Raw genomic sequence first — 25,939 nt, forward strand, 5'->3', positions numbered from 1 at the left:
GGCTTACAATGTTAGTGGTGCTGAGGTTGAGAAACCCCAGCATAAAGGGTTTACAATGCCAGATGGGAGAAGGTGTGAGCAAGCCTCTGGGAGGAGAGGGATGAAAGTAGAGGAAGCTGGTGGTCAGCTGGGCATCCTGGCTTCTCCTCTCCTAATGGTGGTCCCAAATAGGGGCTGTGGAATGATGGCAGAACTGCAAGCTGAGGGCCTTGGCCCTGCCCATGTGTCTTGGGAGATAATCTCTGTGTAGGCTGGCCCTGAGCTAACATGTGGTCCTAGCAGTTTGGCTAAGCAGAAGAAGGATACCTGAATTAGTGTCTCTGAGCATGGAGTAGAAGGGAGCCAGATTTCCCTGACACCCATGTCCTGAGCCTCCGTGTCGAGTGAAGGCCTTGGAGACCTGCTATGAGCCAGCTCCTGTGAGAGTGATGTGGCCTCCACACCATGCTGGTGGAGGAGATGACAGAGGCTCAGAAAGCTGGAGCTGAGGGAAACAGCAAGGGAGAAGGTACTGCCAGATCCTGAGGCTCCAGGAAAGATGTGGGCTGGGCAGGCCAGGCTCTGGCAGCATCACAGACAGGCAGACGAGGCACACGGCTGTGGGAGTCCTGGGCCCACCACGCCTGTCTGTCACCAGGCTGCTCCTGGAGAACACCAGGGGGTTGAGCATTCACACTAAAGAGCCTGAACCACTCAGAAGATGGTGTTTGAACAGGGAGCCACCATTAGCAGGCAATTTTGGGACTTTGTTCTCTCTTCACCACCCCCAGTGGGTAAAAACTTGATCAGCTGTGGGAAATAGAGAACTACATTTTTTTTGCAGCCCCAAGTCATTGGGGTGCTAGATATTTGGCTTTGTAGCATCATATGTCTGTATGCATAGTATCAATCAAGACACAGAGCAGGTCCTATAAAATGGCAGCCCTATGGTGAGCACCTGCCTTATCCTCTGTCTGGAAACCACCTGCAGAGGAGGGACTCTGATAGTTACATTTGTTTCCAAGTCTTTCCATGCAGTTCAAGGTGGCAAAGTTTTTCAGGAACCTTGTGTTTCACTCCAGACATATGGCAGCAGCCCACACATATTGGGAATTTAAATGCCATACTTTCTTGGGATCCAGTGTGGCTGAGAGGCATGTCCTCACCTGATCACTGTGTTCGAGAGGTCCTTCTTCCTTTCAGGTTGGTCTCAGCAGGTGGTGGAGAACAGAGAGGGGGCACCAGTGGTGACCCAGGCAGCCATGCCACGTCTCTCCCTGATCCTTCTCTTCCTGTCCTCCCAATTCCCATAGCAGCTGGTGCTCCTGCCTCTAGCTCCAGCTGTGGGGGACTTCAGCTGTCTTTCTTTTGCCTTCTTTGTTTCTGAGGCTCATCATCCAACCTTCTTAAGAAGTATCTTCTCTCTTCAGGCACCCCCTAGCAGGTATTGTGTGGTTTTGCTTTGTTTTTTAATTAACATAGAGTAAGTTTGGTGGGCCTTTTTTTTTGGGTCTACAGCTCTCCCATTTGCCTGGATCAGTAGAAAGAACAGTTCCATTGCCCCATCCCATACCAAATCCCTCATTTTGTCTCTTGGTAGTCAGACTGTCTTCCTACCCTAAACCCATCTATTCTCTCTCTATAGGTTTTTCTTTGGGAGAATGCCCTAGAATGGAATTGTCATCTGTAACCTTTGAAAGTGGTTGCTTTTACTCAATACGAAGGCTGTGATTCACCCGTCATTGTGTGTATCAGCAGTTGCCTCCTCTTTATTGCCAAGTGGTATTCTGTGGTGTGGATTCACTGCAGTGTGTTCATCCATTCACTCGTTAAAGGGCATGTGGGTTTTTTGTAGTCTTTTGTGATTATAAAGTAGAGCTGCTACCTTGCTTTTATCACTACTTGAAATGATCTCATTGACTTATGAGCATACTTGCTTATATTTGTCTCTTGCTGTAATACACGCTCCATGAAGGGCAGGAGCTTGTCTGTCTTCTTGGCCATTGTCGCCAGTGCCTGGAAGAATGTTAGGAATACATTCGGCAATGGCTGTTAAATAAGTTAAAGAATAGCAATTATTTGGCTCTTGTATCCATGTGAGACAAAGACATTCTGGTGTTAAACATACAAGGGAGAGAGAGTAAACTATATGCCAAGCCCTCTGCCCCCTTCCAGAGTCCAGGGCCCCTCCATCATGGCAGGAGTCGGGGTTTAGCTTTGCCAATCTGCAATAGCTTTGTCTGAGTTTAGCAGTGGTGGGTGCCATCAAGAAGATTATCTCCCATGGTCATTAATTTCATTTACTGAGCCTGCACCAGGCACCTTGTGTAGATTATCTTATTTACTCCTCACAACCACTACTGCAGGTAAGTACTAATATCCCCATTGTATAGCTAGGAAAACCAAGGCTGAGTGAGGGTAAGTTAACTTGTCCAGAGTCACACCCCTAGCACGTGGTGGAGCTGGAATTCAGGCCCAGTCTATTATTTTGAAGTCTTAGATCTACTGGTTTGATATGGTTTGACTGTACCCCAACTCAAATCTCACCTTGAATTGTAATAATCCCCACATGTCAAGGGCAGGGCCAGGTGGAGATAACAGAATCATTGGGGCAGTTTTCCCCACACTGTTCTTGTGGTAGTGAATAAATCTCATGAGATCTGAAGGTTTTACAAATGGGTGTTCCCCTGCTCAAGCTCTCTTGTCTGCCGCCATGTAAAACATGACTTAGATCCTTATTTGCCATTTGCCATGATTGTGAAGCCTCCCTAACCATGTGGAACTGAGAGTCAATTAAACCCCTTTCCTTTATAAGTTACCCAATCTCAGATTAGCAGTATGAGAACAGATGAATACAGCCTGTATTAATTTTCTCAGGCTGCCATAACACAATACCACAGATTGGGTGGCTTAAACAACAGAAATTTATTTTCTCAACATTCTGGAGGCTCGAGGACCACGTCAAGGTGTTGGCCAGGCTGGTTTCTCCTGAGGCCTCTCTGGCTTGCACATAGTCATCTTCTCCTTGTGTCCTCACATGGTTGTCCCTCTGTGTGTGTGTCCTAATCTCCTCTTTTTATAAGGACACCAGTTATACGGATTACAGTTCACCCCAATGACCTCATTTTAACTTAACTGATGATTTAAATAGGATCTTTAAAGACCTATTTCCAAACAAGGCCACATTCTGAGGTACTGAGGGTTAAGACTTTGGCATATGAATTTGGGAAGCACATAATTCATCTAGCCCACAACAGTGCCTCTTTGGAATGATCTTTTACCACTTGTAAATGGAAATAATTAGAGCTGTCTATGAAACTTGCAAACCCTGTCCTTATAGTTTTGCAGCTGGTTATGGAATCACATTGAAAAATAGTAGCCCAGGGAGGCTAGTTTGCTAATTACTGCAGGAACATAGGACTGTATACTAAAAAAAAATAAGCAGGAAGCACTTGGAAAACAGTTGCAGGTCATCTCTCAGCAGCCACCTGTCCTCAGGACCTATATGAATTTCCCACTGAACAGTGGATGCTCCCAGTGCATGATGTTTGTTTCCTGGGAACGTACGAGGGCAGGGTCCAGTCTCACTCATCTGTGTTAACTGCCTAGCACCGTACAATGATGCACAGTGTTTTACTGTGAAGAGCTTGTTAAACTGCATTTGTGTATGAAGATTTTTGTTGCAAAGCCATTTGGAGAAGGAGACGATGTGGTACGAATTGCTTTCTTAATTAAAAATTTTCTCTACGAATTGAGCTAAACGTTACTTCCTCCTTCCCTTTGGTCACTAGAGACCTCCTCTGTCAGAGAACCAACAATGTCTTTTTTATGCTGACAATAGTTTGCTCTAAAGTTGCTGAAGCGGTAACTTAGACATGCTTATTCGTGAGAGGCCTGCTAATTTGTGACTGAGTAAATTTTTGCAAACTGATAATAGCTTGCAGCTGGTAGCAAGAAAGCTGATCCATAATGTCCGATTTTTAGTTTTCCCTGTAGGCCAGGTACATTCTGGAAATAGGACTTGGTGCTGGTTACATGAACTGAGGACTGAGAACCAGGAACCCACTGGTGACTGTGACCACCCTGTGGTTATTGTGCAGAACCCTACCTTACATGAAGCATCAAAGCATTGGAATCTCTGCCTCTACTCCCCTCATGCCCTTAGTTTAACTTTTGTAGCTTCATACCTTTGCCAACATCACATCCCAAGAGGCTTTTTTTCTTTTTCACAAAATATCAGGCTGTGTTTAAAACCATAGCTTTTGGTATTTTCAGTGATCTTGATGCACATTTAGGAAATCTGATTACTTTTTCTTTTCGTTCTTTTCATGGCATCTGCAGTTTTTGCTGTTTCCTGCGCCCAGTGTCCATTTTGTTATTAGCCAATGTATCAGTCAAGGTTCAAGAAGAAAAGAGAAAACTGGTTAAGTTCAACGTGAATAATTATTACTATAAAAAGGTATTAGAGTAATGACGGATTGGTTAGCAGTAGTGAAGAGGTCTCCAAAGAATGCAGCAATGGCAGATACAGGGAACAACTCCTGCCCCTAGAGCTGGGGCAGAGCACCCAAGGAAGAAACAGAACTAGAAGTAGTTTCCCCATCCAGGCTTGAAATCCAGACTCTACTAGAGTTAGCATAGCCATGGCCCACAGGATGGCAGAGAAAGTCACTGAGGAACCACTTCAATTTCCTGGTAATTGCCAGGAATCTGAACTCTGGGGTGCCAGGAGAAGTTCTATACTTCTCAACCCTGCAAGGCTATAAAAGGGCATGCCTGGGGAAGTCATCCAGGCAGACATACCACACTAGCAGAATTCCCTAGGACACCACTTATTGGGATGCTGTGGATGTTGCCTGTGAGAAGGTGCCATGTGCTGCTGTTTGTGTACATTGCAGGAGCTGAGCTTTAGCAAAGCTAGATGTGGGGGAATCCAGGAGCTTGCTCCATGGGAGCCTGTTGGAAGCAGCACACTGGAATCTAGAAGAGAAAATCCCTTTTCCTCTACTGTTCTTCTGGAGCCATCTTCCGGCAAAGCTTAACATTGTATCAATTGGCAAGGGAGAATGTCTAAAAGGCTCAGCTTTATTATTTTGCAACAGGCAATGAAGGGTAAATTTTGAGTTGTGAGAAGGTATATTAATAACTGGCTAGCTGTAAATTGGTTTCTTTGTTTTAGATTATTGAAGTATAAAGGGTTTCCATAAAGCACATCAGTTCTTAAATATAAGTTTTAATTTATCAAGCATATATTGAATGGAGGTAGAAGGAGACATACTAGGGAAGAATTACCTGCTCTAATCCTGACACTGCTAAGACCTAATGTTGGTTGGAAACCCCATTTATGCCTTATACCTACAACAGGAATTGGCAATTGTCATACTCATTTTGCAGGTAAAGAAAGTGAGTCTTAGGGGTAAGTAACCTTATCAAGAGATCTCAACAGGAGGCACAGATGGCATTTGAAACTAGCCCTGTTTAACCCTAGGGCCAGTGTTTTATTTTTTTCTTTTATACTTTACGATATTCTCTAAGTAGAAATTCACATGTGAATATACCTATTTCTGCCTCAGAGGAACTGCTTTTGGTATAAAGGAGATATGGAGTCCCAGTGATAAGGGCATGGGGAAGACTGCTTCCTATGAAAGGAGCTGGCCTCAAACTTCCAAATTGGAATATCAGGATGTGATGGGAAGAGATTGGCTGTCAGTCCCATCTATCTGGTATAGTGGATCCTAATTAGATCTGGAGCAACAGAGCAGGACAGATAAAGAATTTTACGTTTGCTCATAGTTCCAGAACTCTAACACCAATAATTTTATCATTTTAATGCAGACTGAATCACTCTTTATTTAGCTCTTACTTCTATAAGGTTAGAGAAACCATCATGTACACTGTCTTAGTCCATTCTCACACTGCTGTGAAGAAATACTTGAGAATGGGTCATTTATAAAGGAAAGTGGTTTAATTGACTCACAGTTTTGCATAGCTAGAGGGGCCTTGGGAAACATTGATGATGGAAGGCAACTTTTTTCTGGTGGTGAGCAGCAGGAGAGAGAATGAGAACCGAGTAAACAGGAAGCCTTTTATAAAATCATCAGATTTCATGAACTTACTGTCATGAGAATAGCATGGGGAACTGCCCCTGTGATTCAGTTACCTCCCACCATGTTTCTCTCATGACACATGGGGATTATGGGAACTACAATTCAAGATGAGATTTGGGTGGGGACATAGCCAAACCATATCAGACACTTTCCAAAATCCTCCCTCATTTACTTCTTACAAGAACCCCATGGAGTAGGCATGATTAAATCCATTATATAGATTAAAATTGTAAGAATTGAGAAAATTTACATTCCCAAGTTTATTAGATGAAAAACAGAAGCTAATGGCTTGAGTCCAAGTTTGGCAGACTTTACAGCCAATTTCTTTTCATTGGCAATATTTATAGTATTAGTTATAAAATAATAAGGATCCTGTGCACTAAGGCTTCTTTCACATCATCACTTTGGGATACTGGGTACCTAATTTATCTCATTTAAAAAAATAACTTTGTGTAGCAATGCATGGCATTTTACCAATCCCCAGAATTATGATTGTCTTCACCTTTGGGAGAATTAAAATGAAGTCACACAGATTAAACGATATTTATTGTGTCATTGTTTATAAGCAGTAGAGATGAGAAACAGCTTGGCTATCAATACAGAATTTGGTGAATTAGGAGAATATCAGGCAAAGTGAAGAATAAACACAGGCTATTGCTAGTGTTATCATTAAACAGACACAAAGCCTGATAATTATCTTGCATAGAAATGAAAATTCTTGGTTCCATGATACTTATTAAAGATGAAAAATGCCAGTGAAGTGGAAGCTGCCTAAGCCTGGAGTCTACATAAATCTGTACAGGCTGGAAGTACACAGACTCTGCACATATGTGAGACTTTTTACATATGCAGAGCAATGGGGAAGGGCACTTGTAGGACCTTTAGGCAGGTCAAGATATTTCTCAGGGAGCCCTACAGAGAGAACAAAATTCATTGCAATCTGACTGTAGGCATCGAATCACGTATTGGAAAGCAAGTCATCAGTGGTTCAGCAAGGTTCTCAGGTGGATGAAAGTGTCCAATATGGAACATTTGATCAAAACTCAGCAAAGTTGCCCAGAGTAGAAGTAATTATATTTTACAAGTGGCCTTGTTTGATATAATCTTCTATAAAATAACAGTTCTCTAAGACAACAGTATCAGTAGACCTGTGAATACACTTTCCTGTGAGACCAGATAATAACCAAAACCCTCAGAAGAGCACGGATATTGCTCTTTGACTGACCTTGGATGCCTGCAATTTCCCATCATTCCTCTTCCTGTCTGCTTGGAAATGGTGGTCTATTTAATACAATTTTAATTAATTTATTAGTGAAATAGCACCTTAGAACATGAGCAAAAATATATTCATATAGTTTAAAAAAGTAAAAAACAAAACCAAAATGTAGTTTAAACAAATGAAAAGATGTTCAAACCTAAGTAATACTAATAGAAATGCAGATCCCCAAAATGAGATATCCACAAATGAGATATCATATCAAAATGGTAAAGGCTCAAAATTTGTTATATTTTGTTGTTTGGAGGAATTAGGAGAGAGTCACTCTCATACATTGCTGTTGGGAGTATATTTGTGTTATGTCTTTGAGCCATGTCGGGAATATCTATCAACACTACAAAAACATCTATTCACACATGCAAGCAAGGATATTTATTGTGCCATTGTTTGTAAGCAGTAGAGATGGCAAACAGACTGGCCATCAATACAGAATTGGTTGAAGCAGATATGGATGGATCTTCAAGAGAGTTTCAGGCAAAGTGAAGAAGAACATGGGTAGTAAGAGTGAATACAAACAGAATATCCACATATGCACCTGTTTTTATTAACATGTAGATAAACTCGGAGTCTGCACTTCTCAAAAGAAGACATTTATGCAGCCAACAAACGTGAAAAAAAGCTAATCATCAAAACCACATTGAGATAACATCTCATGCTAGTTAGAATTGTGATCATTAAAAAATCAGGAGACAACAGATGCTGGAGAGGATGTGGAGAAGTAGGAAGGCTTTTACACTCTTGGTGGGAGTGTAAATTAGTTCAGCCATTGTGAAAGACAGTGTGGTGATTCCTCAAGGATCTGTAACTAGAAATACCATTTGACCCAGCAGTCCCATTATTGGGTATATACCCAAAGGATTATAAATTTTTCTGTTATAGAGACACATGCACACCTATGTTTATTGTGGCACTGTTCGCAATAGCAAAGACTTGGAACCAAATCAAATGTCCATCAATGATAGATTGGATAAAGAAAATGTGGCACATATATGCCATGAGTTACTATGCAGTCATAAAAAAGGATGCCTTGATGTCCTTTGCAGGAACATGAATGAAGCTGGAAACTATCATTCTTGGCAAACTGACATAAGAACAGAAAACCAAACACTGCATGTTCTCACTCATAAGTGGGAGTTGAACAATGAGAACACATGGACACATGAGGGGAACATCACATACTGGGGCCTGTTGCGGGGTGGGGGATTAGGGGAGGGATGGCTGGGGCTGGTGGGTTAGGGGAGGGATAGCATTAGAAGAAATACCCAATGTAGATGACAGAGTGATGGATGCAGCAAACCACCATGGCACGTGTATACATATGTAACAAACCTGCACGTTCTGCACATGTACCCCAGAACTTAAAGTATAATAATAATAAAAAATCGTTTTCCAAAATCAAAAATTAGTAGGTGGTGTATAAATGAAACCAAAATCTAAGACATTTCTCCTAATGAAGTAAAATGGAAATACGACTTTAATCACAGGGTATCTGAGAATCCTGACACACTTTTAGATGGGATTATGAGCTCTGAGCCTCATTGATTCCCTACAATTTTCTGAAGTTGATCAGTTAAACAATATGATTATGAATTCATAGATTTAAATGTGGTTAATATATTTCAGTCAATTACATTCTTTATTCTTTTTAATGCTCAAATGAACCCATCTGTGGTCAGTGAGCACCTCTTCATTTAGAATTCCATGTTCTTTTAAAAATTAAGTTTTTAATCTTGAGACGCTGGTAGATTCTAATGCATTTGAGAAACAACACAAACATTGGTGTAGCCTTCACTCGATTTCCTAATGGTAACATCTCATGAAACTACCTGTAATACAGTGTCACAAACAGGATTCTGCCACTGATACAGTTCACTTATCTTCCAATTTCCCATTTCACTGTGTGTGTGTGTGTGTGTGTGTGTGTGTGTATTTAGTTTATGTGGTCTTAGCACCTGTGTAGGTTTGTGTATTCCTCAGCAGCACTGAAGCAGAACAGTCACAGTCTCTTGCTTTACCTTTCATAGCCACACCCATTAATTCCTATACCACTCCCGCTAAGTCCCTGACCCCTGCCAGCCACCAACCAGTTCTTCATTTCTTTAATTTTGTCATTTCTAGATTGTTGTACACATGTGCAGTATGTAACCATTTGGGATTGACTTTTTAAACTTAGCTGAATTCCCTAGAGAGGTATCCATATTGTGCAGATATCAGTAGTTCATTCATTTTTATTGCTGAATAACATTCCCTGATATGCATGGTCTACAGTTTCTTTAACCATTTACACATTGTGGGACATCTGGGTTGTTCCCAGTTTTTGGCTATTGTGTCTTCTGTTTCTCTTTTCTTGCCTTCCTGTGGATTACTTACACATTTTTGAGCATCCTCACTCTAAGATGTGATATTAGGATGCCTATTTTAAAAAATGATTTGTTCATAGTGTTTTTGAGGATATCTTTTTGTATGATGTTTTTACAAAGAACATCTGGCTCTAGATATTACAATACAGACATACACACATGGCTTATCACGGTTCATTGGCATTGGGATTTTTCCACTTCCGGTCATGTGTGGAAACCCCACCTCAACTTAGGTCTCTTTTCCTTCTCTGCTTTTAAATATCGTCTTAACTGTCAGATGGTGTTATGATTTATTTTAATTATGAAATACATTTTATAAAATTCGTGGAAACGGTAGAATGCAACAGTCTGTTGCATTCACCAACATTTCTGCTCTTTCTGTTGTTTTTTTCTTCCATCCCAATGCTCCAAGATTCCTCCCCATATTTTCATTTTTAAAGTATTTCTTCATCTGAGAATGTCTTTATTTTATCTTCATTCCTAAAAGATGTTTATATTAGATTCAGAATTCAGAATGACAATTCTTTTCTTACATCATGAGAAATGTTAGGGTACTTTCTTCTGGCTCCCAGGGTTTCAGATGAGAGATCTGCTAACCTTTGAGTGGGTGTTCCCTAGAGGTAACATGTCATGGTTCTCCAGCTGCTTTAAAGCTTTTATTGTGTTCAGATTTTAGAAGTTTACTTATGGTTTGGTTTAATGTAGATTTCTCTCAGTTTGTTATATTTAGTGTTTGCTTAACTTCTTGAGTCTGAAGGATTTTGTATTTCTACAATTTTAGGAAGTTTTTCAGCCATGATTTCCTTTCACACTCTTTCAAGTTCCACTTGGTTTCTCCTCTCTTTCAGAGACTCCAATGACACCAATATGGAATTTTTTATTACTGTCCTACAGGTACTTGAGGCTCTGTTCATTTTCCTATCAATCTCCTTTCTCCCTGTTGTGCAAATTGGGTGCCACACACTGATCAGCTCTCAGGTTCACTGGTTCTCTTCTCTGCCTTCTCCATTATTCTTCTGAGACCATCCAGCGAGTTCTTTTATTTGCGTTACTTCATTTTCTAGTTCTGCAGTATCCATATGGTTCTTTTTTATAACTTCTTTTTCTTCATTGAGATTTTCTGCTATTTTGTTTCAAGACAATTTGCAATCGCTTGTTGAAGCATTTTTTCTGATGGATGCTTTAAAATACTAGCCAGTTTACTCCATATCTGATTTGTCTCAATACTGGCATCAGTTGATTGCTTTCTTAATTCAAGTTGTGTTTTCTTTGGTTATTTTTATAATGGGTGATTTCCAATTGTATCATGGGTATTTTGAGCATTATGATAGGAGACTTTGAGCCTTATATAAAATTTTTTATTTTTGTGGGTGGTCATTCTACTTAAGCTTAACACACAGATCTTGGTCCACTTTGTGTGCTGTGGTTCCCATTAAGAGTTTAATTTTGGTTTAACTGATGCTTCTGGAATTCGCTTATGATGCCATATGAAAGGACAGATGAGATATCTCCAGCTGTCTCCATGTTAGAGGGAGATGGAGCCTCCAGCAGTTGGGGAAGAAGAGGACTTCTTAGAAGCCCAGGTCTTTGTTGTATCAGGAGCCATCCTGCTGTGGGGCAGTCAGTATTTCCAGGCCAGGTCACTTGTCATTGTGGAATACCCTTTGCCCTGTCTCTTGGGTGCTTGTTGTGGTTCCTCTACCCCCAGGGGCAGAACAAACATTTCCCTGGCTGCTTATTATCAGTGGCATCTCAGCTGATCCCCTTTGTTGTTGTTTCAGGGCCAGCGTGGTTTGTTGGAAGGACTCCCGGTCCCTCCAGAGAGGCAGCCCAGCTAGGCTGCTTTCTGTCGCCAGAATATTAGAAATGTGAGGTCTTTTGGGTGGAGGTTTTAATGTGTGTGTGTGTGTGTGTGTGTGTGTGTGTGTGTGTGTGTGTGTGTGGTATGCATTCTCTATTTGTAGTTTAAAAATATTTTACAGATCTTTTAAATTTGTTGCATTAATAATGTTATTCAGATATCTGTGTGCATTTTTTTGACTGGTATAGCTGGTATTTACTGAGTATTTACTATGTGCCAGGCCTGATGCCAAGATATTGGAATACTAATTTATCTTAATACTTAGAAGAATCTCTACCCCTATTTTTCTGGAAGACTGAAGCTGAGAGTTCAAGGCTTTTCTCTGTTTGCTGTGCTATTTCTCAGCTCCTGTGCCACTGTGAGGGTCTCCTAGTGACCCTAGGCAGATGTAGTTAGTCCCTCAAACCCTCCTTAAACATTGTCTCTATGGCATTTAAACTATTTTTGGTATTAAATATAATAATATTGCAATAGACATATTCATGGAAATAGCTTTATATTTTATTTAAACTATTTCCTTGGGATAGAGTTCTTTTATCCTGAGAGAGAAAAGCATGTACATTTTTTATGGATCAGTGACTGTATTTTTCTGATACCCAAATTATTTTATATAACTTATGCCAGGGTACTCTGCCAGCAGCAATAAATGAAAAAATGTACCAGTTTCATTCTATCCTCAATAGTTCTGGGTACCACAAAACAAACAAGTATTAGTTGAGAATCCATTTTTGAGGAAGAAATGTGGGCAAGCATTGTTAATTTGGTCAGTATGTACTGGGGACATGTGCTATACCCAGCAGTGAGCCCAACACTAGAGAGACAGTGGTGAACAGGCAGGTAGCCCGTGGATGGACAGAGTCAAGGAGAGAGGTCTCAGAGGACTCACCTGTGATGTGAGGGCATTGGAACTTTTGGAACTTTTCATTTTATTAAGGAAGGCCTGCAGGTAGGTCTTTGCTCTGGTGGCCACGTCTTACACAGTTTTTGTTGATGTCCTTGTTGGAGCTGAATATAGCAGCCAAATAAGAGACATACCCAAATATTCTTCATTTTGCAGGCTAATTACACCTTTCATATCGTGGACAAGCTAAAAACTTTATCAGAAGCACTGCTGGAAATGTCCAGCCTTTTCCAGAGAGGTGGAAGTGGCCAGATGTTCAACCAGCTGCAGGTGAGTGGTTGGTCTTCGCCACCGAAGGATGGGGAGCTACTGCTAGGGTATGTATGAGACATCGGGGCAGTCCTGTAGAGGATTCTACAGTCACATCAGGTATGCTCGTTCTAGATGATTCATATAATTGACATAAAATTAGAGATGTGTGAAAATTTTTTGTGATTTTTCAGTATTTTACCTATGCAGGATGGTATAATTGTGAGAATAATTAATAATTTGATAATAGTAACCTGTTGTTTTTACTGTATTAAACTTAATGCTTTTTAGATTGTTTGTATACTTTTGAATTGTAGGTCTATTCAATGACTAACGATCATTTTCTCTTATTCTGTATTGACAACCTAATATTTTAAAAAGAAATGACTTGCAGTTTAGAATGACCCAACTCCATTAGAGCCTGACAATTGTCAAATTTTAATTCAGGTGGATCACCTAATAATTTTTTGGGCGTTTGTGTAGCTTCAACTTACCTAAACTCTGATAGGGTGAGAAAACATGCCTGCATTTTAATTCATGTTTGCTTTATTTATTAACCACCAGGTGGGTAGTTCAGAGTACAGACTCAGGAGTTAGAATTGTTTGAGTTTGATTCCCAGCTCAACTCCTGACCACTTGTATGATCTTGGATGAGTCACTGAAATTCTCTGTGCCTTGGGTTTCTTCCCTGAGAAATGAGGAAGTGATAGCACTTATGAGGTATAAATGGGTCAGGATACATAGAGCACTTGGAATAGGTTATGACACAGAGAAAATGCTACTGTGTGAGTCTGGGTTTTCCAAGAAGCAGATGCTAAGATGGGATTACATGTGCAAGAATTTGATTTTCGGAAATGGCTGCAGAGCAAAGGAAGGGGAAGGTCAGACAGGCTGAAAGTGAAGTTGTCAGTGGTGATACAAGTCTGACCCTGAGGAAAGGAGAGAGGGAGAGTGTCAGGTGGAAGCATCTTGGTGGGTCCTGCAATTTAATGGACATCAGACAAGGCTGAGAGCAAGTCACAGAGTTAAAGTCGGTCATCAAGGGAGGGGTCTCACATCAGTGGAGTCCTGTGGCTCCTGGGAGTGGTCCTGATGTGGTGGTCATTGGTGAGGGACACCCCATGGGAGGTGTGACCTCAGGCAAAGTGCCATAGATTCAGAGTGCAGCAGTGGGCCCTGCCATTTCCATTTCCTGCAGTTGGAGATCTGTGATGTTCGTTCTCACAGAGGCCCGTGGCCATATGTGTTAGCTAGTCTTGTAATCTTCTTTAATTTGTTTGTGCATGGACTAATTTGTTAATACAGATCTCAGCAAACCTCTGTGGTTAATAGGCCAGAGAGTGTTTTAGACTAGATAAGGTCTCTGCTGCAACTGTGTAATCCCTTGCAATATTATAAATGCCAAGTTGAGAATGTACAAAGTTCTAGGAGAACATAAAACAGTGCCTATCTTGGCCTCAAAAATTGGGCCACTGTTGTGAAGTCTATGGTGTACATGAGTACTGTTTACTAAGTAGCCATGTCAGAAATCAAAGTCACGTATTCCACCACTTGAAGAACTTATCTTCCATAGGATAAGATGGTATAAGGTGTTCCTCTGTTTCTTAACTTTGGGATCATGCTCAGGGGAGCTCACAGTGCCTTGGGTTTGTAGTAGTCGATGTCTGTGTTTCAGACCTGGTTCTGCCACTAGATTGAGTGGTTAGAGCCTCTGGGTAAAGTCCTACCTTTGCTCTGCTTTCCTGCTTCATCAGTAAAAGGCAGCAGTAACCTCGTGGGGATGTTGTTAAGATTAAGTGACATGATGCATAATAAGTGTCTGGTACACTGACTGGCAAATAGCTAATGCCCAGTGAAGGAAGATAAATAAGACTCAAAACAAGAAAAGCAAACAGCAAGCTTTCATAATAGTCTTGTCATCTGTACACAAGATTAATTAAAACCATCACATGTAATAAAGTGAATGTGAGAAATAAAGGAGCTAATTACAAAGGGTACATATGATTTGAGAATTCCCCTCCTGAGCTTGTGTGCTGGAACAAATCTGGATATCATACAAATATTCTCTAAGAAATTGGCAAATTCCAAAATTAATCCCCAGTTTTGGATCCTAAGGTGGAGCCTGGATGCATCAGTATTTTTCCTTCTTAGTTTCTTGTTGGTTGTTATATGTTGTAAGTGTGGAGCAGTGCAGTGCAAGTACATGCATATCAACAGCAAAATAAAGGAGCAAGATGTCATTATGTTGATGATAAAATGAGTAAAACCATTGACAAATGAGGCAAAGTCAGAACCATCAATAGTAATGAGAGAAGAATAGTACAGATGAAGCAATGAAAGATGCTTCTGAAAATGATGAATAGCCAAATATTGAGAGAGGCTTTGGGAAATTCTGATATACTCCCTCAGAGGTTTTGCAATGTGGACCCTTTCTTTATAACTGGTATCTGGGGAAGGCCATGCAAAGCAAAGGAAAGAATCTTGTAGAAAGTAAAGGATCACCATATAGGTTCATTAGAAAATTTTGCCAAAAACAAACAATTCAATCTTTGCTTTTAGTATGAAATCATAATTATAATTCCAACATAAATTTTCATAATTGTTGATTTTGTCTTTCAAGGTAAGGGCCTAATCAAATGTTATCCTGTTATTGTGGTGTTTTAAAACTTCTTTTAAGTGGATTTAGTTTATGTGTCTTTTTCCTGTGTAATGACATTGTGAATAAGTCTAATAAGTATTATTCAATAAGACAAAATAATGCGATTATTTTTGTTAAGCTATCTTATTTTTCTTTAGGAGGCCCTGATAAACAAATTTGTAAGAAACTTTGTAGAAAACCAGTTGCACATTGATGTAGACAAACTTATCGAAAAACTCCAGATATACGGTAAGTGTGCTGATGGGTATGGTAGCATCCTCCTGCCCAAATGGCTCTGCCACTTGGGCGAGTCCTCCCCCCTTGAGTCGTGATGTTGCTAGGCGACTTCCAGCAGTCACTTTTCCTCCCTCAGTTTCTATTTTCTTATCTGGACCCTGAAGGGCTTGAACAAAATCCACTCTAAAGTTTGTTCATGCCTGAAGTTTTTTGATTCACTGATTCAGGACTTAAGTAGTAAAAAACCTAGTTAAAAAGGAAGTTTTCTGATTCAAACACAAGAATTGTGAGTTATTATTATTATTGAGTTAAAAGTAAATTGAAAGTCATTGCATGGGTTTGAAAATGTGAAGCTCAGATAAAAACATCACCTATCAGTAAATATTTATTGTACCTCTGCAACTGATGGCTCTGTGAATTCATCTAGATGTTGAGCAAACATTTGCTGGACACACAAGGAGAGCCAGTCCTATGAAATAATTCATAGAGGGGCATTTAATATTCCTATTCTGCCGTGCAGTGCAGAGAGGAAGATGACCATGCTTAGCAACTGCAACACTGTGGCAAAATCGGCTGTCAGGGCCCTGCCAGAGGAGCTTTCAGGAGCCTAACCCAGTTGGTGGGGACCTGGAGTCAGAGGAAGGATGGGTGTCAGGCTGTTTCAGGTCCCTGGCTCCCTCACACTCTGCTTGTGCACAGGAAAGGGTTTTGGATTTGCCTTACATATGAAAGTTAGAGGAAGACGAGACATTTTATTAAGCATAATACAGTACTTCCCTTTAAAAAAATTTCTAGTGATATAGTACTGCTACTTCAGAAAGGTTAATCATGTTTTAAAAGGTTTCATATTTTAAAAGTGTTACATAATTTTTTCAATTAATTAAAACACCTTTAAAAAAATAAGTAGCACTGGAAAGCTTATAATAATGGTGTCCCCATCTTCTGTTGCTGGAATCAAGGACTGACATGGTCTGAGAGAGTTCCTGTGTGGACCACAGATGTCTCCTGAGTTTGCATCTACCATGGTGCTAGTGTTAATGTCTTGGAGTGTGAATCATACATGACATGAGCCATGTTTGTTCAACATGTTGCTGCTTAGCCAGCACTAGCTTTGAATAGGTTTTCCCACATGTAAACTTGTATTGTAAAATTAAGAGAACCTTCCCCAGAAATTTAGAACTTTCCTCACAAGTGTGTTGGGACACAGAATATGGACTTCACATGGAATTTTGAGGTCTATGAAATGTGATCCTCTCTTCTTTCTGCTCCCGCTTGAAGCTGAAGACTGAAGACCATCTCATCCGGGGGCGGGGAATGTTGGATATTTTCCGTCCAACCCTGCACAGCCCTCCAGGAGCAGGCACAGTGTGGGGTCAGGCGTTCACGGGTGGCGTGGGTGGGATTGATCACTGACCGGATGCAAATCTCCTTCTGTAACGCTCTTGCTAACAAATGAACTCACTTTACCGTATGCACTCTTTAAATTTATACCTAGGTCATACTCACTTTCCTTCAACCTATACCCAGTATCTGGAAACTGAGGTAAAATCACTATTTGAAGAGGTATTCATGCAACTTCTTGGAATGTTTGCCAAATTATGCTGTCATTTTTATTCATTATACAACTTTTATTTTATTTTTTTTGAGCTGGAGTTTTGCTCTTGTTGCCCAGGCTGTAGTGCAGTGGCGTGATCTCAGCTCGCTGCAATGTGCGACTCCTGGGTTCACGTGATTCTCCTGCCTTACCCTCTCAAGTGATTCTCCTCTCTCACCCTCCTGAGTAGCTGGGACTACAGGCATGTGCCACCATGCCCAGCTAATTTTGGTATTTTTAGTAGAGTTGGGGTTTCACCATCTTAGCCAGGCTGGTCTTGAACTTCTGATCTCAGGTGATCCACCCACCTTGGCCTCCCAAAGTGCTAGGATTACAAGTGTGAGCCTCCTTGCTTGGCCTCGTTATATAATTTTTTAAAATAACCTTTTGCTTTTTTACAAAAAGTATATGTGTCTGTTGTAGAAACATTAGAAAACACAAACAAGTCAGAAAAGAAATCCACCTATAATCTCACCACCATAGATAGCTATTGTAAAAGCCTGGGAGTACTTTTTTAGATAAATTTGTATGTACTTATATGAGCATAGGAATATGTATTTTCACAAAAATGATTATACTGTTCATATAATTTTGTTACTGATTAAAAAACAGGATTACTATAAAAGTTTATCATATCCATAAATATTGACTGTTACTAAGAAAAAGTCCCTTCATCTGTCTCTGCATTCCATTCCACTCCATAGTGTGAATTTAAACTTAGGAATTTCTTTGGGATTAGTCATTATATATCTAAAACACCTATGGCAGTATTTCTTGATTTGTTTGTTACAAAAATTATCAATTGACTTCCTGTTCAGAAAGATGTTATACCACCTCATTTCCCTGATCAGTTCCTCCTACTATAGTTTATGACTACGTTAGTTGTCATAAAACATTATGAGGAGATAAATGTCGTTCAGTGCAGAGCCAGGCTATGCATTATAGTGACATTTCCTTATTTACTATGTTTCCCTTTTCCTAGAGTTTCATGCTCTCTTGCTATCATGAAACGCTTGCTTTCCATTGTGCCCACCTCCTGTGTGCCAACACACCATTTTTATGTTGAGTACTTTTGTCTGTGCAGATGCCCATCCAGATCCCCTACCATGCTCCACCTGAGAAGGCTGCCCGCTCTTGCCATGACCTGGCTGCTTTGCTAGGAATTCTCTTCTCTGCTCTCCTGGGGTGGATACCACGATTCCTGAGCTCTATGTCCTCCTTTTTGTTTTATTACCATGTTTTGTGGGTTCACATTAATCACTGTAATCCCGAAAAAGAGAATGAGAGAAAAAATTCCTGAGTTATTTTACTCAGTAAAGTAAAATGATATTGGAATAATATGTGGAAATATCCCTTATTTCATTACCAATAATTTTATATCTCTTCTTTCTCTCTCCTTTTTGTTTTTAATTAGTCTTGTCAGAGGTTTATCAATTTTTATTAGTCTTAAAAACCCCTCCATATATGGCCTTGCTTATTTATTTTATGTTTGTTTTGATTTCACTGATTTCTGCTCTCTGTTAGTTTCATCCTTTTACCTTGTATGTATGTATGCATATGTGTGTGTTTGGTAACTTGTTGGGATGAATACTTAAATTATTGATGACCACCTTGTCTTCTTTTCACATAGGTCTATCTATCTATCTATCTATCTATCTATCTATCATCGATCTATCTATCTATCTATCTGTCTATATATCTATCTCTCTCTATATATAGATATGAACTATCCATATATATATATATAGTATCCATATATATATATGGATACTTCCCTCTGGTATTACCTTAACTGCATCTCACTAGTTTTGATGTCTTGTATTTCACTCTCATTCAATTAAGCATATTTTAAACATGTGGTGTAACTTCCTTTTTTTACTTTAGGTTATTTGAAAGTCTATAGCTTGATTTCTAAATATTTGGTATTATTTATCTTTGTATTAATGACTTCCAGCTTGACTTCACAGTGGTCAGAGAATGTACTTTGCTAATATGATTTCATTTGTTTGACATTTCTGGAGACTCACTCAATCCTTGCACACAGGGTCAGTTTTGGTTCTTGCATCGTTGGGTGCCGTCTTGAGCTTCCTCACTGTCTCCTCGTTCTAACAGCTCTTAAGAGGTGTGTGTTTACATTTCTCGTTATGATTGTGGGATTGCCTGTTTCTCCTTGAGGTTCTGTCCATTTGGGCTTTATATACTTTAACGCTGTATTGTATTTTCTATTGAGGACAGGTTTGTGATATTTAATTTTCCTTTGTTTTTATTTAAATTATCTTCCTTCTACCCTTTCCCCCTTCTTTTATTTCTTTCCAGAAGGTTTTCTGTGACTTACCTAGTTACATGGTTTCTTATGAGAATCCTCTTTTGGCTCTGTGGCATTTCTTGAATTAGTGACCAAATAGGTTACATTTGGGGAAGGTCTTGGCTTCTATCTTTTGAAGCATTGCTTCTGATCACTTCTCCTGATTTCCTCTGCAACACTAGTTAAACACAATGAAAACTTTTCACAGTGTCCGATGCTTCTTTTTTTCTATGTTTTCTGACCTATTTTCTCTTAATGCTTCAGTTTGTGAATTTTTTTCTTACTAGATTTTTAATCAACAATTTCTCTCTTCAGCTGGGTCTAATCTGCCATTTAACATACCAATGAAGCTCTTCACTTCAGTTATTGCATTTTCCACTTAAAATTTAAATTTTATTATTTTAAAATACTTTAAAATTCTATTTCCATCTGATTTTGGATCAGTAGTCACATTTTGGAAGTGCATGTTGTGAGCTTTAATACTTGTCTTTTGTGGGTATTCTTTTTCATCTATTTTTCTCTTGGCGTTTGGTTTTCTTGTCTCCAGGAATATTAAGGATTAACAAAAATGAAATCAGACATTATAAATGGAAAATTGTAGAAATAAATTTGAGACTCCTGATAGTACTATCTTCCTCTGGATAATATTATTTGCCTGCTTCTGGCAGAGAGCTAGGGCAGGGCCATGTTTTCCTAATCCAGTTGGGGATGGAATGGATTGATGGAGGTGGACTTCAGCCTTGGTAGGGAAATTTCCAGTTTCCTGTACTCCCAGGGAGATCCCCTGTTTGGGTGGGGTGGGGGTCTCACCTATAAAACTGGTATTGGTTTGGGGCCATGTAGGTCCTGAGCTGAAAGCCCATGGACCACAGAAGACTCAGCCTCTCAGTTTTTGGCAGGACCAAATACCAGGCTTCCTAAGCCTCCCTTTTCTCTTGCATCTCAGACCTTTGAGCTTTTGCTGCCTTGGTAGCTCTTTAAAGTCTTTTTTTTTTTTTTTTAAAGACAGAGTCTCTCTCTGTCGCCAGGCTGGAGTGCAGTGGCATGATCTTGGCTCACTGCAACCTCCACCTTCTGAGTTCAAGCAATTCTGTTGCCCTCAGCCTCCTGAGTAGCTGGAGCTACAGGTGCATGCCATCATGCCCAGCTAATTTTTGTATTTTTAATAGAGATGGGATTTCACCATGTTGGCCAGATGATCTTGATCTCTTGACCTCATGATCTGCTCACCTTGGCCTCCCAAAGTGCTGGGATTACAGGCATGAGTCAGCATGCCCAGCCTCTTTAAAGTCTTTATATGGATTTTCTTTTTTTTTAAATTTCACTTGGCTTTTGGGGAACAGTTGGTGGTTGGTTACATGGATAAGTTCCATAGTGGCACTTTCTGAGATTTTGGTGCACCCATCACCTGACCAGTGTACACTATGTGTACCAATGTGTAGACTTTAAAAAAATTTTTAAACTAAAGTCTTTTTTAGATTTTTTAAAAGTCATTAACATTTTCTGGTTGTTCTTGGCAGGAAACTTCATCTGCACCATGTTGTCCTCCATTACTCTAAGCAGGGATTTCCTCAGTAGGTCCTTTCAATCTGAAAACAATGACTTTTCAATTAAGTGGACTTTTCTTGTCATCGTTTCTGTGATATTTTTACCTTTCCATAAAAATGCTATTTTTAACTTCAGTTTATTTTAAAATCATTATTACAGTTTTCTATTTGTTTATTTTGGGTTCTCTCTTTCACGTTGGAGGGTTTGCTGAAATGTTTGGTGATATTATGAGTGAGGCATTAAAACCAGACTGAAAGTCTTTTGGTGAGTAGAAGTTACTGTGACTGTTCACATCAGCAGTTCTCAACTGAGGATGATTTTGTCCTCCAAGGGATGTTTGGTCCTGTCTGGAGATATTTTTGGTTGTCAGAGCTGGTCACAGCTACTGCCACCTAACAGGTAGAGGTTAGTGTACTGCTAAACAGCCTACGCTGCACAGAATAGCCCTCCACAGCAAGGAATTATGGGCCCAAAGTGTCTTCAGGGCCTTGGTTGAGAAACTCATTTAGAGCAATAGGATGGAGTCACTTCTTGAAAACAAATTTCAGAAGGAGACACATTGGAATGTCAAATCTTCTGGTCTGTTTTGGCTAATGCCTACCAGGTGTAGGGTCCTCAGGTATATACGCTGAATGGGGAACAATCATCAACTTGTATTATCATGTAGAGCTTGGCCCCACATTACTGTAGAATTTTATACTATGTTGTTTTCTGTCCACCTATATGTGAACCTCAGTATTGTTTTTGCCCTTTCAGACTTAAAGTGCCCTGTGCTTCTTTACCACGCCTCTTGTTCCCTGGGACATGTGTGTTTTTCTTGGCCCATTTTTACTATATATTGTGAGCGGAAGAGACCTAATAAGAGCCGTGATTCTAGGACTCTCAGCAGTGGCTTCACCGATTCATGTCTTGTCCTCTCTACTCCATCTTTCTCTCATAGCAGTGTCCTCATCATTTAGGATGGGGAGAGTACTCGAGGTCTCCAAAGTGATACAACATACAGTTAATACTAGATCACATTTTATTTTTATTATATCCACTTCATTGTGTAGGAACTGTTACCCAACAAGGTTATTGCTTCTTTCCTCCCAGAGGAGGGAGATCTGCCCAGTATCCTAAGACCTAAGAGTTTTTGTGTGGAGCTGCTTTTCTAATTTGTAATCAGTGCCACGTAATAACGTTTTGGTCAACATTGATCTGTATACATGATGGCGTTCCTATAAGGTCATAATGAGCTGAAAATTCCTATCATCTAGTGACTTCGTAACTCTGAGAACATTGTAGAACAACACATTACTCGCTTGTTTATGGGATGCTGGTGTAAACAAACCTGCTGCACTGCCAGTCATGGAAAGTCGAGCACACACAATTACGTACAGCACATAACAAGCTCTGTGTGTGTTAGTGCCCTGAAGACCCCCTTCCAGTGGGACAAGAGGTGGAGGTGGAAGAAAGTGATATTGATCATAATGACCCTGCCTAAACTTAGGCTAATGTGTGGTTTTGTGTGTCAGTTTTTAACAAAAAAAATTTAAAAAGTATTTAAGAAAACCTAAAAATGAAAACAAGCTCATAGAACAAGGAAATAAAGAAAATATTTTGGTACAGCTGTGCAATGTGTTTTGTATTTTCAGCTAAGTATGATTACAAAAGAGTCAAAGTTAAAAATTAAAAAGTTTATAAAGTATAAAGTCACAGTAAGCTAAGGTTAATTTATTTTTGAAGAAAAAATTTAAAAATAAATTTAGTGTAGCTTAAGCATACAGTGTTTATAAAGTATACAGTGCATGGTAGTGTTCTCGGCCTTCGCATTCACTCACCACTTACTGCCTCATCAGAGCAACTTCCAGCCTGCAAGCTTTATTCTTGGTAAGTACTCTATACAAGTGTATCATTAAAAAAAATCTTTCACACTATATTTTTATTATACCTTTTCTATGTTTAGAGATGTTTAGATAAATACTTACCATCATGTTGCAATTGCCTGCAGTATTCAGTACAATAACATTCTGTGCAGGTTTGTAGCCTAGGAGCAATAGGCTATTCCATACAGCTAGGTGTGCAGTAGGCTGTACCATTTAGGATTATGTAAGTCCACTCTGTGATGCTTGCACAATGATGAAATTGCCTAAGGCCATATTTTTATGCTGCATTTCTCAGAATGCATCCTCAGGATTAAGTGATGCATGGCTTTAGATGTACCTATGTCTCGCAATTATATGCATGATAAGAAAGCTTACAGCCTTCTTCAAAGCAGCTTCGATTCTGCCACTGGAAGGTAATGCAAGTCACACTATAGTGAGACCAAGTCACTCTTCACTGTGTTTAACACCTGGTATTTTATGCAGTTAAATTGTCTAACCACACTTACTAGGCAAGCTTATAGTGCAGCCTATTCCAGATAGCAAATGGTCAGCAACATACAGATGCATAGAAAAATGTCTCCGGTTTGCCCTGCCCTGCGAAATTTAACAATCTCCACCTGTCCATTAAAAGAAGCCCCCTACAATGCACAATAATACTTTTTGGTTTTCCATTTTCTAGTTGTTCTGCTTACCTTCATGCAGAGAAATTAATTAAAGATAATTAGTTGGAACCTCACTCTCTCCTTATAGCTGTTACATAATAATAGCACTTATTGTAAATCAGGTTATAGTGTATTTATAAACTTCAACTACATTAACTTTTCACAGTAGTTTCATGGTAATTTTGCTTTCCTTATGCTACAGATGAGGAAACGGAAACTTTTACGGACTAAATAACTATTTAATATAAAACAAGATAAATAGTGCAGTTACCATGGGAGCAAAGCCACATCTTGTCAGCTTTGCAGCACCAGGTAACTGCACTCCTGTAGCAGTGACAGCAGGGTCGATGCCACTTCCATGCTCCCAAGCCAGGTTATCCCAGCCCATGTTTTTCATGGATCTTGCTTTTTGATGCCTCCCAGGGCTATAACTGCATGTAAGAATATCCAAGATCAGCCTCATACCCACACTATTTAGAAAGCAGAAGAACCCTCAAGGGAGTTTTCATCACAGTCATTGCATATCCCATAAATAGCAGCCCTTAGAGTAGCATTTCACAGCAATGCTGTCTCCAGAACCTGATACTGCAATACTTCTAGCAGGTGCTAGGCAGTCTTCCAGGGCCCATGGAAAATCATGGAGTAAACATGATGAAATATCCAAAGGAATCACTTTTGCAACACATTTTGGGGAAAATGAGACATAATTTTATACTAAAACAAATGAGTAGACTAGTACAATATAACATTTTCACACACAAAAGTCAGTTATTTCATGGAATTTTCTTAAGTATACAGCTTAAGTATACAGTTCTCCAGGCTCATCCAGGATCCTGTCTTCTTCTTGCACACCCTTGTATCCACCCTCCTCCCTGGGTGGAGTAGCCTGAGAAGTGCAATATAAGAAAGCACTGTCAGCACAGTGTGATGGACTCACCAGCCAAGGGCCAGTTCAGAGATGCAGTGCCATCTAGGAGAAGGAAATAGAGGAAACAGACAAGAAATGTTAAGAACTGCTGGTGTCAGCACTGCCTCCGCATCAGCCAGTCCAGGCCAGCTGTCCAGCTCCGGCCCTCTGTGTCCCCACAGCAGATAAACTGAGGTGCTGAGTGATTCATTTTGGTTGGGTGGGGGTGGGGCTGGAAATCTGGAAATTGCCCTGCCACACAGGACATTTCTTTGATTGTGCTGTGTTACCTGAGCTGATATTGGAGACTTAGAGCGAGGTAAAGCTAGTGGAGTTTGTCTCCTCTACTAGAAACAATTTTATATAGTATATTAATAACTGTGATACTAGGAAATAGTCATTGAATACACTGTATGTGCCAGACACAGTGTCAAGCGTTTTACACATTATTTCACTTCATCTTTAGAAAAAGACCATTGAGTACGTAATTATTTTCTTTTCATAAAGAGGATGAGGATTAAACAGCCTCAGATGCCCACTGAGGGGTGGTGAGCAGGCACCTAACTCCATCTGACCCATCGTCCATGAGGTCCAGTAGACGGTGGAGATCCTGTGTCCCCATCTCCAGGCCAAATGGGCATCATGCCAAGAGAAATTCTTTAAACCAAACCACGTGACCTCTTGTTGAGCGAGGTGGACTGGAACAGACTGCTAGCCAGCCCCTAACCCTTCCATGTCAGTGCCGAGGGAAAGGCCTCACTGGTGTGCATCACAGTCGCTCAGAGGCTCAGAATTTTTCCAAGGAACCCTGAGATGCTGCGTCCCATTTGGGGGACTTGGGGGACTCATGACACTCTGAGGCAGAAAACTGGACACTGTGGATCCTTATAGCTCCTCTTTGCTTGTGTTAGCCAAACAGCCAAAGGTTCCTTTCTGCCTTAAACCTTAGAAAGTGTTGACTATGAAACTAAATGAAAAATGAAAACTGCTGTGCAATGACATGTTTCTGCTGTTGACGCCATTTGAGAACTCTGGCTTGAGCGATTTTCTTCTCACTGATTTTTCCAATGAGCTTGTTTCATTCTTCTGTGAATTCATTTTGATTATCTTAACCAGGCCCTTCAGGCTCCACCAAATTGGGGACTGTGGGAGGATTTCTATAAGATGTGTGTGAGCTCTGATGGCAATAGTTAATTGATCTTCTGCTTTAGAGTTTACTAAATAGCTTTATGCCTTTTTAAAAAATATATTTTTTATCTCTCTTTGGAAAACAATACCGAGATTTTTATTCTTTCTAAAATATAGATGATAATCTGTATTTTAGAGACTGGCTTTTTCAAGGTCCTGCAATATTCGGTGGAACCAAGAACCCAGTTCCTTGAACTCTAGTTCATGTAATTCTTCCACTATGTATTAGGGAGTGCTGTCTGGAATTCCTGATGTTTGAATA

The 25,939-nt window shown here is 40.0% G+C and overlaps 1 protein-coding gene across 4 annotated transcripts in view; it reads left to right on the forward strand.

Moving 5' to 3' along the window:
• ABCA13 (ATP binding cassette subfamily A member 13) overlaps nt 1–25,939 on the forward strand; it is a 446,251-nt gene that overhangs the window by 138,495 nt on the left and 281,817 nt on the right. For all 4 annotated transcript variants that reach the window (XM_035253372.3, XM_078342412.1, XM_035253370.3 and 1 more), the window contains 2 exons: nt 12,641–12,754; nt 15,530–15,620. In XM_035253372.3, the coding sequence (XP_035109263.3) occupies nt 12,641–12,754; nt 15,530–15,620 (205 nt within the window). The remainder of the gene's footprint in view (nt 1–12,640; nt 12,755–15,529; nt 15,621–25,939) is intronic.

Source organism: Callithrix jacchus, chromosome 11 (genome assembly GCF_049354715.1).
Source record: "Callithrix jacchus isolate 240 chromosome 11, calJac240_pri, whole genome shotgun sequence".
In the NCBI taxonomy this organism is placed as follows: domain Eukaryota; kingdom Metazoa; phylum Chordata; class Mammalia; order Primates; family Cebidae; genus Callithrix; species Callithrix jacchus.